A 16,189-nucleotide genomic window follows, 5' to 3' on the forward strand; every position below is an offset into this window, starting at 1 on the left:
TATGCTGACCCAGCTCTATGACTTTTCAGCATGAGATGACCTACTCTACAAACCTTTCCTTAAAGGTCTCATGCTTGGATGACAATGAGCTCTGAGCTTTAGGGGCATGAGAGACCAGATAACATGATCAGCACTGTCATTCAAAAGGCTGGTCTAGAAGAAGGAACAGGCTTGAATGTTTTTTTTGTTTTGTTTTGTTTTGTTTTGTTTGCAAAAACCTGGCTGATCTTTGTTTTTGGTGTTTTGGATTGTTTCAGTGTTCAGGCCAACTGAGGTGGTGCTCAGATGCCTGGCCTTGGCTTTCTTCTCACATCAGGAAGAAGTCACACAGCTGTGCTGACAAGAAAGGTGACTGGCAGGTGTGTGCAGACTCGTAGAATCTTAAGGACAACAACTGATATTCTTCGACCCGTCCACCTTAACATCCCTTATTTTTCTGGCACAGAGATGTTAAGAAAATTGCCCACGGAGACATAGTCAGGAAAAAGGAAGGATGAAACCTCTAGCTCACCTTCGTTAAAGTCTTGGTCTTCTCCAACCTTTTGGACCCCGCCTACAAATCATCCTCTGTACGGCCGCCAGAGTAACTGTCTCCAAAATGTAAATCCGATCATGCCAGTCTCTTGAAAATGGCTTCCCATAGCAATCAGAACGAAATCCAAACACCTCTGCCTGGTCCTACACCATTTATTCTCATACTTAAGTGTACACCAGACTTCCTTGAAGGGCTTGTTAATGCACATACGCCTGGGCCAGTTCCTGATTCGGTAGGTCACTGGGATGGGCCTGAGAATGCGCATCTCTAATAAGGTTCTGGGTGGTGCTGATGATGCTGGCTTGGGGACCACACTTTGAGAGAACTACTGCTCCACATGAGGGGGCCTCTGCCTGCTTCTCAGAATTCCAACCTTACCACACCCTGCCCATGATGCTCCTGCATCCTTGGGGCTCTTCTTTTGACATGCCAAGACTACGTTTGCCTCAGGGCCTGGCATTTGCTGTTTCCATGTCGTGGAATGCTTTTCTCTTAGTTCTTGGCCAAACTGGCTTTTTTTTTTTTTTTTTTTTTTTTTTTAAGACAGAGTCTCGCTCTGTTGCCCAGGCTGGAGTGCTGGAGTATAGTGGTGCAATTTCAGCTCACTGCAACCTCTGCCTCCCAGGTTCAGACGATTTTTGTGCCTTAGCTTTCCAAGTTGCTGGGACTACAGGTGCGCACCACCATGCCTGGCTAATTTTTACATTTTTAGTAGAGACGGGGTTTTGATATGTTGGCCAGGCTGGTCTCAAACTCCTGATCTCAGGTGATCTGCACGCCTCAGCCTCCCAAAGTGCTGGGATTATAGGTGTGAGCCACTGCGCCCGGCCAACCTAGCTCCTTCTTATCATTCAGCTACAACTTCAAATGTCACCTCCTGAATAGGGCCTGCTCTGACCACCCAATGTACAGCAATGTCCCCTCCCCTACTCCTCAGTGTCTGCCTGTCTCTCCGATCCTTCGATCACTCCTTTTAGTAACATAATAGTATCAAACACTGCTGGAAACCATTCATTTCTATACTTATTTGTTTATTGTTGGTCTTCTGCTGCTGGACCATACACTCGCAAAGGACTGAGACTTTGTCATGTTCATTGCTCTATCTCAGTCTTCTAGAACAGTGGTTTGCACCATGGATTAAGTTGTAATGACTTTAAAACATTTCCGAATTGTTAAAGGGCCAACTGTACTCAAGATTGTTTATCATCATTAAGTTGCTATATAGGTTGTTGTAGCCTAATGATTCCAATATAATTCACATACAATATAGAGTGTGTGATAGACTCATATAAGTATACACATTTAGAATCTTACCGCTAACTATAATTCAGAATATTCTGTCAGAGATACTTTTTCTTCACCATCTCTACTAAAAATACAAAACCTAGCCAGGCATGGTGGCACATGCTTGTAATCCCAGATACTCGGGAGACTGAGGCAGAAGAATTGCTTGAACCCAGAAGGCGGAGGTTGCAGGGAGCTGAGATCATGCCATTGCACTCCAGCTTGGGTGACAAGAGCGAAATTCTGTCTCAAAAAAAAAAAAAAAATTCCTCTATCCTGAGGAATGCAGTATCACCCACATGAGAGGGTGAGTGAAGGAAGCTCATGACTGTTAGGGTCTTGGGGTCCTCATTCTTTCATCCCATCCCATCAGGCAGCAACAATCCCCCTGAGAAAGGAGGACTGCGAGAGGAAGATGCGCCCATGTGTTCGTCCTCTTGGATCATTTATTATGTTCTTCCCTTTCTGTGCAATGTATTTTTAGCTAGTATTAATGTGATTATGTACAAAATGCTTCTTAGGTACTACAGAAGGTATCGCTTTTGCTTTTGGTTCTTCGTCATTTCAGAAAGAAACAATATACATGCATCCATACATGTACCCCCTTCTCTGGCATTCCCTCCACCTTGCATCAGAGCTGTCCAGGTCCTGTGCTAGAAATTCCAACCTCATTCTACAATTATTCTCTCACATCTTCTACATCTACCAGGTTAGAAAAATATTCTCACTTATTCCTGTACCCGAAATCCTCCCTTATTTCTCCATATGTATGACTGACTGTCCATTAAGTCCTTCAAGTCCAACACTACCCCCCAGACTACCCCAAAAGGAATCCAGCCACATCCACCTGTCACTGGTCATCCAGAACTGACCACTGCCCTGCTGAAACCCCATCAAAGGTTCCCTAGAGCTTTCAGAATCAAATGCCAATGTCCTGGGCTGGAAAGTAAACCCATTGATGGTGTGGACACTGGCCGTCTCTGTGCCTTCACCCCTGTACTCCACCGCCCTACCCTCTGCCCTACCTGGACAATCCCCTTACCCCTCAATAGAATGTGCTGTCATATTCATGCCTTTGCAGAAGCCCTGGCCTCTCCCTTCTTCTTAGCTGTGCTTTGAGTGGTTGACTGACTCACCTATCAAGACTCAGCCTGAAAGGGGCCTCCTCACTGAGGCTTCTGGGGTCAGTCCCCCAGCCCTGTTGCCCCTTCCTCTCCTCTCACACCACAAGGTTCTCATCACAATATGCAAGTGGAACAAAGTGGAGGGTGAGAGTGAAAGGGCTTCAGGGGCCACAAGCTGAAAGCCTGGAGTTTAAAACTGAGAAGCCCAGCCAGTGGTGTTGGTGGTATAGCGGTGAGAACAGCTGCTGTCCAAACTATGAAGCCAGTACTTACTGCAGTGCATAATAAAGTGGCACCAACATGTTTCTGTTCTGTATGTCCAACTCGAATAGAGACAGGAGCTTAAGAAAACATGACTCATGGCAAGACAGCCAGCAACTAAAGCAATTATCCATGAGGAACATGCAGAAATCGGTTTCTTGGGATAAAAACACAGCAATTTAACTCCATTTAACACATTTTCACTATTTTTTCTCCCTCAACTCCAAATTTGAAATTATTTTACTTTTGGTTTGTGGGTGGCTACTTTTATACTTTAAATCATATATGTAAGCCTCTATTGTACATCAACTATCAGCCTTCCCTCTTGCTAAGAATATTAAGCCTCTGGCCTTCCCTCTGTTTCTCCAAGTTCCTTCTAATTTCCAGCATCTGTCTGGCACCCTTACTTTAAATAAAGGTAACAGCTTTTTTGTTATGCTTGGTCAAAAATAATTAAATGTTTTGTCTACCTTTAGGTTGATTACGAAAGTTGAAAAACTAACATTATTATGATTATTATCATTTAGATGACTCTGTAAGTATCTTTTAGTGTAAACACAGGTATATCTGGACACTGTTTTATAATTTTTTTTTTTTTTTTTTTTTTTTTGAGGGAGTCTCGCTCTGTCGCCAGGCTGGAGTGCAGTGGCGCAATCTCGGCTCACTGTGACCTCCGCCTCCCGGGTTCACACCATTCTCCTGCCTCAGCCTCCCAAGTAGCTGGGACTACAGGCGCCCGCCACCTCGCCCGGCTAGTTTTTTGTATTTTAGTAGAGACGGGGTTTCACCATGTTAGCCAGGATGGTCTCGATCTCCTGACCTCGTGATCCGCCGTCTCGGCCTCCCAAAGTGCTGGGATTACAGGCTTGAGCCACCGCGCCCGGCTGTTTTATAATTTAGTTTAAATATCTAAAGCTTAAAAATAATACACAAAGATGGCTATCCCTCTTTTCATTGTAACATCAAAGCATGATTGAAGAGGCATACCTAAGAATGATTTACTTCCATAGAAAAATGTATTTTGGTTTGATCTACTATTTACTGTTGTTTAGGACCTAGATTCTTTGAAGTTTAATAGATAGCATTTTTCTGCTGTTATTCTATAGTGATGTAGATGACTTGTGTCCAGTAGAAAAAGGCAAATCTATAATAGGTTATAGTTTTATTGCCTTATAGGACATTAGCCAGTTTTGTATCTAATTTTGACAAAACTTATTTTACTTTTCTTTTTCTTTCCTTTCCTATGTAAAACTCTCTTCCTCAAGTGCTCTTGGAACTAGCTTTATCATCCTGTTAATGTCCTCACTGATTAGTTAAATATATCTTTTAATCAAAATACTTTATATGAGGCTTGTGTTTTTAAGTCTTAAAAACTGTATTCAGAAAGCACTTTGCTTTTCTGATTAACAGCCTGTGGGGTGTAGGCTGCTTGAGCTTTTCTGAGCTTCATGGTGTGGTTGCTCACAATTTGATTTCAGAACCACCTTGGAAAGAGGCCAAAGTCAACCTGTCCCACTGTGCCTGACTTTAGGTTTGTATTGACCCAGCACTTTGATACTCCTTTGATCCTGACACCTGCAATAATTGTCTCAGTTTTCCTCCACTGTGTGTGTGTGTGTGTGTGTGTGTGTGTGTGTGCGCGCGCGTGTGTATAGGGTGGAAGGTGGGGAGGCTAGTATAAAGACCAAGAAGACCAAGACTTTGCTAGAAAAAGGGACTCCATCTAGGCAGCTTGACTCAGATACAAGAAAGTTCCATGGGCAAGAAGAAGGGGTAGCCCAAGCTGGGATTTATGATGTGGGAAAGACGAGGCCAGTGGCTGAGGTGAGTCATCTATAAAACATTTGAACCCCTGCTCCGGCTGCCACTAAGAAGGACTGACTGATGAATTCTGTAGATTCCAATGGAATATACTGAGAATGTTTCTTAGTGTCAAGAAAGGAGAAAGGAATTTTTAAATCTGGTTATAGTTTGAGTTGATTGTCTATGCTATCCAATAAGAAAGCCGCTAGGCCCACATACCTATATAAATTTGAATTTAAATTATGTAAGATTAAAAACTTAAGTCCCTCAGTCCCAGTAGTCACATTTCAAGTGCTGAACAGCCACATGTGGCTGCCATAACAGCAACACAAATGTAAACCATTTCTATCACTGTGGAAAGTCCTGTTGGTGAACACTTATCGATGATGGCAGTCTTTTTCTTAAGAATAAAGCTCTTTTTATATTTTGTTTGTTTTAAGGACATACTTTGACTTTCGGGACATACTTTGACTTTCAGGCTTATGCAAAAGGGAAGATATCAGGAGAGTCTGGGTGGGAGAGTTTGAGGTGGAAAGGGAGCCAAACAGCTCAGGATGAGAAGGGACTTGAATTTTGAAGTTTTCTTCTTTAGATTGAGAGAGAAAAAAATGTTTAACAGTTAAGAAAAAAGCATCTGGAAAAGTGAAAAAGGACTCTGAGTGTGATTAAAATAAAATAAAGGAAACAGGAACATGCATCTTTATGGAGGACAGGAACAAAGAAGAAAAAAGAGAGGCACCCGTGGCTGGGCTGGCTAATGAAATTTATTCACATGATCCGATTTTTAATCTTAAAGTTGTCCTGGTGTGTGATGCAGTTCTCCTCTGCTGCCACTAAATCTTCAGTCAAATGTCTACTTTATACAACATCCTTCTGTTTCTGGGATTTGATGTTAAAATGGATTTAGGGAAGGAAACAAATTAGAGTGGTCAACAGTCCTGGGAAGTGAATGGTAACGAAGCATTTGAGGACATAAGTCATCACCAAGAGTGGGTAAGCACCTAGGAATTCTAGGAAAGACTGGGAAGGCCCTGATCTGACACGGAATGGGTTCTACAGATCTTTAATGTGGATATTATAGGAAAGTCAGGGGGTTGGTTTAGTTAAAGATATCTGGGTTGCATGTATTTTTAAAAGCACTGCTATTTCTCTCCTCCACAAGAGACGAATCTCTATTTTAAAGATTTAATGTCAAGCATCACTTAGGAAACAAAATACATTTTGCATTTAAGTAATGTGTAAGTTAAGTTAGAGAAGTACAGAATTAGAAGTGTCATGGCAATACAATCAGATGCTACAACACAGCCTACCACTTAGATCATTTGTAAAAATCTGGCTGCCTCAAAAATAATTCCTCAGTAATGCAGAAATAATAAAATAAACTTTAAATGCATTGCACTTACTACATTTATTGACTATTTTTAAAACAGTGGCTTACTCACTGTTTAAGATACCTCTCTGCTCCTTTTATTTTTTTTTTTTTTTGAGACACAGTGTCACTCTGTCACCCAGGCTGGAGTGCGGGGGCATGATCTTGGCTCACTGCAACCTCTGCCTCTTGAGTTCAAGGGATTCTCCTGCCTCAGCTTCCCAAGTAGCTAGGACTACAGGCATGTGCCACCATGCCTGGCTAATGTTTTTGTATTTTTAGTAGAAACGGGGTTTCACTGCATTAGCCAGGATGGTCTCAATCTCCAGACCTAGTGATCTGCCCACCTTGGCCTCCCAAAGTGCTGGGATTACAAGCGTGAGCCACTGAGCCTAGCTGCTTTCTTTAAACAAATACAAGGAATATAATTTTATTTTTGCTGCTATTTGAGTTCATGATGATAACATTAGTTATCATATGGTGCTGACAGCATTTACGCCCCTTCACAAAAGGTAGCTTTGCTATGACACTTTAGGGATGCTTGGGTTTTGTTTCTCTAATTCTCGTTCCTCCCACTGGCTTTCAGCTGTAATCCCTCATCGCTGTTCATGTACCAACCATAGAAACGAACCTTTTCTGCTTACATTTTATTGCCTTAAATGTTTTCATGGCTCTGGCTCTAAAGAACTGAGTCTTATAGGAGTGGGAAATAATTTTTTTTTAAGCAGTCTGTCATCCAGCTTGAAATATTCGTTGGCTTTGTAGTTTGGTATGTTATCATGAAGACACATGTTTATTTTATAAAGTTAAAACGTTTTTGCTCAAAATCCTAGTAAAATAGCACTTGAAAGAGTTGAAAGTTTAGTTACATTGTATTTAATACTTGTTCAAGGGTTCTTTTCTTCTAACTTTGCCTAGTTTGCAGAGGAATCCAGAGGAAAAGCAAATGCCGTTAGAAGCACAGGTGATCAGTATTTCCCAATATGAGCTGTGATGATTAACAACCAAAAAATCACAAGAAATAAAAAGGATTCAAATGAATCTCTGGTTCATCAAATCACATTTCACTTTTGTCAAGTACTTTATTCTCCAATAGCTTTTCCTTACATAACAGTATGAGATATACTGAACCAATGATTGCATGTAATCTCTTCAAAATTACCTTCTCTGAATTATTAGTCTGAATTGGAATCAACTGGATCTAAAGTCATTTTAGACGCTAGACATCTACAAAGAGTTTGGTGGTTACAGGTATTCTGCTAGTCCCTGGAGAGAAAAAGATAAGTAAAATATGATCCTTGACTTCAAGAAACTCAGAGTATAGTTTGAGAGAAAGAAACATTAAATAAAATGTGAAGGCAGTGTAAAATATGCAAGGGTGGGTCAGTGGTGGCAAAAAATAAGTTATCGCCTCTTATTGAATGGGTCAAGGAAGGTATCACAGAAGTGGAGATTTCTCATCTGGGTTCTGAGAGGAGAGGAGTTCACCAATCAAACCAGTTGGAACAAATGCATTTCAGGAAGAGGGAGTAGCATAAACAAACCATGTAGTAGAATAGCTTATGGGGGAAACTGTAAGTGGTTTGCTATAGTTGAAGTATATGGTGTATGTTGGAAACCGGACAGAAATGAATGTGAGGTAATTAAGCAGGAGCCAAATTATAGAAGACCTTGTATTTCATTCTGTGAACTTCCCTTTATGCTACAATGGAAAGTGATGGAAGCATTTTAAACACAGGAGAAATGGGATCTGCTTTATATTTTTAAAATATTACTCTATGATCTCAACCATGGGAGAGAGAAAAAAAGAAAAACAAATATGAAAAAAGACTAGAAGCAAACTGCAAAAGAATGAACAGTGCTTGTCTCTGGATGGCAGAATATTATTGTTTCATCTTATAGCAGAATGCAGTTCACTGTTATTTCAATTTCAGACATATGAACAGTCATCACTTCAATATTTTAATTCAAACAAGGAATAGTGACCATATTTAGGTCCATCCTTAGCATTCACAATTTTGTTTACTGAAAAAGTGACTATTCTGTAAATCTAGAGAGTAGTACTATGATACACCCTGCAGAAAAATCAAGTCAACAAGTATTAAGCTATGTCAGCTCACAGAAGACCTAGTTTCCGCATCTGACAATCTCGACCTCTGGGAAGATCAGCGAATTAGCCACTTCAGACATTTCATTGATTTTGAAATAACCAACTCTGACTCTAAATGAAGTTTTAATGTGTTTTACATTCAACTTTGTGGTAAAGGAAACATCAATTTCATTATACACTCCTTCCAAAGTCACCTCAAATTCAAGTACAATAGAAGAAAAATCATGCATTTACAATGCAAATGAGGCTTTAATTCACCTACCCAGCCATTCTGAACAGATTGGTGGCCCAAAGCCCCTGCTCTATAGAAAGTCTGGAGTCATCACCACCTTGCAAGGGCACAGACAATAAATGATAGAATCAGAGACATGCAAAGCTTTGGTCAAAATGGTTTGTATCAATGAAATGAACAAGGCAATGACTGGCACAAAGTTCAATCACTATTACATTTCTAACACATACAAAGTTATATGTAGAAAGACTGCCAAAAGCACTGCATTAAGCAAAAACTGTTACTACATAAAACCCATCTGTAAACTGAGAATATTAATAGCAACAACGTCATAACGTTTTTGTAAAAAATTTAAAAAATCATACACATAAAATGTTTAGAAGGTCATCTGGCACATAGCGAGCACTCAAAAATCTATGTTATCATTATCATTATTACTCTATCTCATAACTTGCTTCTTTTCAACAACTCCAACCTATAAATCCTAAAGATGTTCTTACTCATGTCAAAGAATATTTACTCAATACTGTAATTGAAACTTAATAATTATTAGAATGTTTTGAGAGAAAAGATTAATAACACTTATTTACCTCTTCGTATCTGTCAAAAACTGCTCCTTCTTGCAAAAAGGAAGGAACTTCCTTCTGCCAGTTAAATTCATAAGGTTTGGCCATGATTATATTCAAGACCTAAAAATGAAAAAGAGTAGCTCATTAGTATATAAAATGAAAAAACAATTGAGGATGGTTAATCACTTTGCATTTCTGTGTTTACGGAAGCTTTTCTTCAAATATGTGGAATACAGTTTTTTCTTCTTCCCTTTGTCTGACCTCCAACTTGCTTTCTTTTCTCTAAACCTGGAGATATCATAATCAAGAAATACCAGAGGTGATCATTTGGGAAGTTTCCATTCTCTCCAAATCCTACAAAATAACAAGATGTGTGTGTGTGTGTGTGTGTGTGTGTGTGTGTGTGTGTGCGTGTGTATTTAAATCTGAAGGCACCAGATAAAATAAGGAAACCATAGACCAAAATCAATACATAAGAAAGGTCTGCTGTAAACAGCTAAGGGCACTATGGGCTTGAAGGTGAACATATGGGCAGAAGGAGCCCACAGGGTATAAATTGCAGAATCACGTAGGCATAGCCAGAATTTTTTATAGCTCTTGGTCATCTCTTTAGCCCTCTCTTAGGCTCTCTTTCCCCTACCTCGTTGTTCCTCACCTCTTGGGCCATGCGGAGAATAAGAGAACGTCTGGTTTTGAGACAGCCAGCTCATAGGGGGTCCCTGAAGAAACTCCAACCAGCCTGCTCACTGAGGTAGGGCCTCGGGATGTTCACAATGTTTGTAGTAGAGAGGAGCCTGGCCTCTCCTCCTTCTGTATGGAACTTGGAATTCCAATGGCCGGGCAGGAAGCCCTCTAGCAGGGATTCTGGGCTTGTAAGAGTCCCTGATGCCACCTTTTCTCCCTTTTTAACCCAATGAAACCCTGTCTTACTCACCATTTAAATTGTCTGTGAGCTTGAATTTTCATGGCCATGGGACAAAGAATCCCGTTTTTAGCTGAACTAAGGAAAAGTCCTGCAACAGTTTTATCATAGACAGTGAGTAGGACATTTAAAGAGAAGCTAGGCACTGTTCAGGGTGGCTCCCTGCAACTAGGAAGAACTCAGCATTCCTTTTACCCATCCTTGTTGGCAACATGGTATGTATGCGATAACTACAACCCAAACATCTTGCATGAGCATACAACAAAGAGTCACCAAATAGTTAAGCAATGCAAAGAACATGGAAGAACACCAAACACAGCAAGTAAAACTTACACCCAAGGAAAGACAGTGACCAGGAAAAACACGACCTGACTTCAGCATACTGATTTTTTCAGAGGGAAGACAGAGTATATCCTGTTCCTAAAATATAATTAACTACAGATACTAGAAATTTAAAACAAGATTGTTGAAATAAAACTTAATAGATGAGCTGAATTGTAAAGAAAACTCAGATGAAGTGTTGAGCCAAGGAATTCTTAAAAATGCAACACCAGGCCGGGCGCCGTGGCTCACGCCTATAATCCCAGCACTTTGGGAGGCCGAGCGGGGTGGATTACCTGAGGTCAGGAGTTCAAGACTAGCCTGGCCAACATGGCAAAACCCTGTCTCTACCAAAAAAGTACAAAATTAGCTGGGCATGATGGTGGGCACCTGTAATCCCAGCTACTCGGGAGGCTGAGGCAGGGAGAATTGCTTGAACCCAGGAGGCGGAGGTTGCAGTGAACAAAGATGGCATCACTGCACTCCAGCCTGGGTGTCAGAGCGAGACTCCATCTCCAAAAAAGAATAAATAAAAAAAAAAAGCAACACCAAAAGAAATAGCATTCATGAGAGGTATAGAAAATAGAAAAGAAAGGTTTAACAACCTTATATGGAGATAACGGAGGGATGGAAATAAAGCAACAGTAGAAGAACGTTTCTGAAACCTGAATATTTGAGTCCTCAAAGTGAAAAAATCTACTCATTCCATGTAGTATAAACGGGGGAAAAGATATACACCCCCAAATATACCTCATGGTGACACTGAAGACACAAAATATGCAGAAATTACGAAATCTCTCAAAGATGCAGGAAGAGAAAATATAATCTAGAGGTAAAATGACAATAAGACTGCTATCAGATACATCATCCACAACACTAAATGCACTAAGACAGTTTTAAAGTTCTGAGGAAAATAATTTTGGATTTAAAATTCTGTGTTCAATACTGTTTCAACTTTTAGGAGAAATATGTAGTTATTTACAGACTTGTAAGTAATCAGAAAGATTTAGCGATCTACTCTGAAAAGTTGAATGCATTATATACTCTGTCAGGGGAAAATAAATACAGAGAAAGAGATATGGGAAATAATGTTAAGAAAAATAAAGTAAAAAGAAACAATAGGCTTACTCTTAAGTCTTATTGTACTATGCCAAAAAAAGTAGAAAAGAAAAAATAAATTTAAAAATTAGCCAACCCAAATCCTAGATGATATCAATATATGAGTTGTGGCCAGTGAGGTGGTTGGAGGAACAAAGTTTGAGACAAAGGGAAGTAAAACCATTTTGGGAGGGGAACAGAGATACTAAAAACTCTAGACATTAGTAGGAAAATAGGAGTTTAAATATGGGTGCTATGAATTTAAGAGTTATCCTATAGAAAATTAAAATTAAAAAATATAACTTCCAAATGATTAGCAGGGGAGAAATAGCCAAAGAAACTTGAGCCTCTTTTAAAAAGTAATCAGATAAAGAATGGAGAGAAGACAGGAACATATTATAAGTAGAAAACACAAAATAAAATGACACATCACTAAGCACAGTAAATAAGAATTGGTTAAATTCACTTATAAAAGAGGTTTTCAGATTAGGTAAAATTATGGTTGTTTACAGAAATATTTTGAAAACTATCTGAGAAGTTTGAAAACGCAGGGATGAAAGAAGATACCATGGGCACATGCTAAGAAAAAAGAAAACAGGTATAACAATGATATGAGACAAAACAGACTTGAAGAGAAAAAGCAGAGACAGTAACAATACATCATATTAACTGCCATTAATATTTAAGCATGTGACCACACAGCATCAAAGCATTTGAAACTTGACAAAATACAAGGAGAAATTAGCAAAGTCACAAACAGGAGACAGTGATTCTCAGAAACTAACAGAAGAAGAAGACAAGGAAGTAAGAATCTTGAAGATCTGAATATCATATTTAATAATTTAGTACAAACAACTTAAATAACTCAAGGTAACATAATTTAAATAAAAGTACTTAATGAGCTTTATTCTCTCTCTTAATATATTTATTCTCTCTCTAAGTATATATATTTTTTTCTTTCCCTCCTTTGCACCCTGGCTACTCACACACATGTGACAATCTCAAAATCTGATCACGATTAGGCCCTAGAGGAAATTTCAGCATTTTTCAACAGGCAGAAAATATGGTGGTCATGTTCATTGACAACAACAAGGAAACGTATAAATTAATGACAGAGAGTGTACAACATCTATATACATGGAAATTAAACATTCATACCCACACACACACACACACATACATACACCCCTAAATCATTCTTGAGTTAAGCAGAAATTATAAACTTTTTAGAAAGAAAAGATCAGAGCATTACAAACCAAAACCTAGATATGTAATATGTACCCCCCCAAAAAAATTAGTAAAACAATGATGAGTAAGAGCAAAAGTTAATTGTTTTCTGTTGGATATATATTTGGTAAGTACTGAGAGCAAGACTGAGAGACATAGAGAGAGGGAGATTTAGGTGGGGGCAGAAGGGAGGATGAGGAGGAGGAGGTGGCTGCAGCACAAACTCACAACATTTACAATGAAAAGTGGGATATAATTAAAGAAGGAGAATGTGAGCATTCTAAGAGAATACTGTGTATAACTTTAATCAGAATATTTTAAAAGCTAAATAAAGTATATATCTTTCAAAGTTAAAATACATTTGGCTTAAACGTAAAACTAAAAATGGAATTTTAGTTTTTTGAGGAACTAAATGATCCAGCAATCCCATTTCTGGATATTTACTGGAAAGATTTGAAATCAGTAGGTCAAAGAGATATCTGCACTCCCATGTTCAATGCAGCACTACTCACAATATCCAAGTTATGGAATCAGCCCAAGTATGCAACAACAAATGAATGCATAGAGAAAATGTGGTGTATTATACACAGTGAAATCAGTCTTAAAAAAGGGAAGAAATTCTGTCATTTGTGACAACAGGGATGGAACAGGAGAATATTATACTAAGTGAAATAAGCCAGATACAGAAAGACAAACATACATGTGCTCACTTACATGTGGAATATATAACAGTTGAACTCATAAAAGCAGGGAGAACTGTGGTGACCAAAGGCTGAGGGTAGGGGGAACGTGGAAATGATAATCAAAGGATACAAAGCCTTCTATCAGTTACACAGAATAAATAAGTTTGACTTTGAAACCTTTTGCATAGCTTGGTGAATACGGCATGTATGTACACACATAACCATACAGCTTCTACCCAAGGAGCTTAGAAACAAGCTTGCGAGGTAGATGATGTGCATTCATGTCTTCTATGCTATAAAACAGATCTGCAGAGAAAAACAGACCCACAGATCGCCCCTTAATAACCAACTACAGAGAGCTAAGTGCTAACTTGAAAAATACATTAAAAAACAACATGGTGGCCAGTTTGCCAGGCTGTGAAGAATGGTAGGCAAAACATCTCTTTCTGCAGGATTGTATGTGTTCTACGATTGTCTCACTCCTGACAACCATCCCTTTTAATTTGTCTCTTTGGTTTCATTTTAAATCAACACGAGGCTTATGGATACAAAAAGTTTATATCAAAAATAAAAACAAACAAACAAAAGCTGTTTACGGTTTGCATCGTCTTTCACTGGTTTAACTCTGGTTCTCCCAGCATCAACGTAAGTACCCAGTGTATGATGTTTCGCTACTATTCTTAATTAGTAAAATATTCATCTCTACCTTGGGTACTAATTTCATTACAATAGTCTCATTACATGAAGAACTTTGAGGGTGAAGGAGGTTGATGGAAGGAGGAGGGTAATTTTGACCTTAATCTCTTCTGCAGTGGAGGTGAAAGTTCATTGCATTGTTTATTCCTTCAAAGCACTGGGGTTCAGAACAAGGTAAGTGGTACTCTGGCAAAATGATGTTGGAGTATCTATCCTGAATGTTCTCAATTTTAAACTAGTGGCTGTGGTCGAGGCTGTTCTGTGTGCTATCTGTGGAAAACTTCCTAGGGCCTGGCATCAGGGACACTAGCTGGCTTATTTTACATACATGGCACAATGATGACCTACAGACTAGAAAATGTTGACCCAGCCAATCGTGTTTGACAACAGTTTGATCCAGATAATTGATTTTAAAATGGGAACAAATGAAGGTACACATTATAGTCCCAGTGACTGCAGAGAATGTTAAAGGGACAGTTACTTCTTTTTAAAAGAGGGGAGGAACTGGCCACCTTATAACTACATTGTTATTGCAATTATCTCAAATCCCCACCCACAGCCAACTGGTTTAAAAAAAAAAAAAAAAAAAGGCTTTGATTGTACCATGCCAAAAGTTCCTCTTCTCAAATTCTCTAGCTTGCCTTCCAAGGCCTCATTTACAAGATATTTCAAGGTTTAATTGTCTCCTCCACCTCCTAGAATGGCATCACCTCACCATCCAGAGCCCACAGGAAAGGATCCACCTTCTCCTTGAGGAACACGGGAAGTGAAAGAGAATTTACATCGTCAAAGAATAGACAGCCCAAAACCTCTTGCAGTGTAAACACATTGAGCAGTTACTGGAAGGAAGCCAGAAGGCTTTTAAATAGTTGCATTGTTTCTAAATCCTCGTGCAACTGGATGGGATTAGCTATTGCACTGGGGCAGAGGAAAAACTCTCTGGACCGCAGAGACTTTGGAAGCTGGGGACAAGAAAGAAGGGGAGTCCTAGAAGGTCTTGTTCCAGAACAAGTGGCAAAAGCTCCTTCTAAAGACGACAATGAGAAACTGGCAGAGTTAGGAGGAACACAAGGGGGCTGAGGTGGGCTATTCAGGGGCCAAATATTCAAGTAGGACATGTATATTACCCACAAAGATGGCCTTCCATCCATTTGGTTGGGGTGAACCAAGGAAGAGATTTGGTTTTCTTAGCCTACTTGGTTTTCTTAGCCTACTCTGTCCTGAGTCTTTAAACCTGCTATCTTGTCTTCCTTGCTAGACCTATAAGGTGGTCTTCAGGAATTACCAGATCACCTATCTCAGATGTGCTGGATCAACTGTAGAGTCATCGCTGCTCACCCTCCCTCACCACCACCCCCACCCTAGACCAGTTTAGGTCAATACTTCCACAAGGAATTTTTTGTCTCTGGACATGTGCCTCATGTTCTGGTATAGAGTGAACAGAGGGCAGTATGTAAAACCAGGTATATCTAAGGTACCTGGGTATGGTAGGCTGAATAAATGGCCTCCAAAAGATACCTACCTCCTAATTGCTGCAACTCGTGAATATTACCTTATAGGGCAAAAAGAGACTTAGCATATGAGATTAAGTGAAAGATCTTGAGATGGGGAGATTATTCTGCATCATCCAGGTGGGCCCTAAATGTCCTTATAAAAGGGAAGCAGGGGAAGTTTTGACACAAGCAGAAGAGGAGGAGGCAATGTGACTACGGAGGCAGAAATTGGTGTGATGTAGCCACAGTTCAGAAGAGTTGGCAGCCACCAGAAGGTGAAATAGGCCAGGAATGGGTTCTTCCCCATAGCCTGGAGGAAATGTGCCCCTGAAAATACCTTGATGTCAGACTTCTGGCCTCCAGAGCTGTGACAGCATAAATTTCTGTTACTTTCAGCCACTAGTTTGTGCTAATTTTTTATAGTAGCCCAGAAAATGCATATATTGGGCCCCCTGAAGCTGA

General features: G+C 39.7%; 1 protein-coding gene across 17 annotated transcripts in view; it reads right to left on the bottom strand.

The window, feature by feature from the left end:
* PLCB4 (phospholipase C beta 4) overlaps positions 1-16,189 on the bottom strand; it is a 419,870-nt gene that overhangs the window by 164,996 nt on the left and 238,685 nt on the right. For all 17 annotated transcript variants that reach the window (XM_033185629.1, XM_033185625.1, XM_033185628.1 and 14 more), the window contains one exon: positions 9,309-9,407. In XM_033185629.1, coding sequence (XP_033041520.1) covers positions 9,309-9,392 — 84 coding nt within the window. In that variant the 5' untranslated portion in view covers positions 9,393-9,407. The remainder of the gene's footprint in view (positions 1-9,308; positions 9,408-16,189) is intronic.

The sequence above is a fragment of the Trachypithecus francoisi genome, unplaced genomic scaffold (genome assembly GCF_009764315.1).
Source record: "Trachypithecus francoisi isolate TF-2019V2 unplaced genomic scaffold, Tfra_2.0 Lachesis_group21, whole genome shotgun sequence".
Lineage (NCBI taxonomy): Eukaryota > Metazoa > Chordata > Mammalia > Primates > Cercopithecidae > Trachypithecus > Trachypithecus francoisi.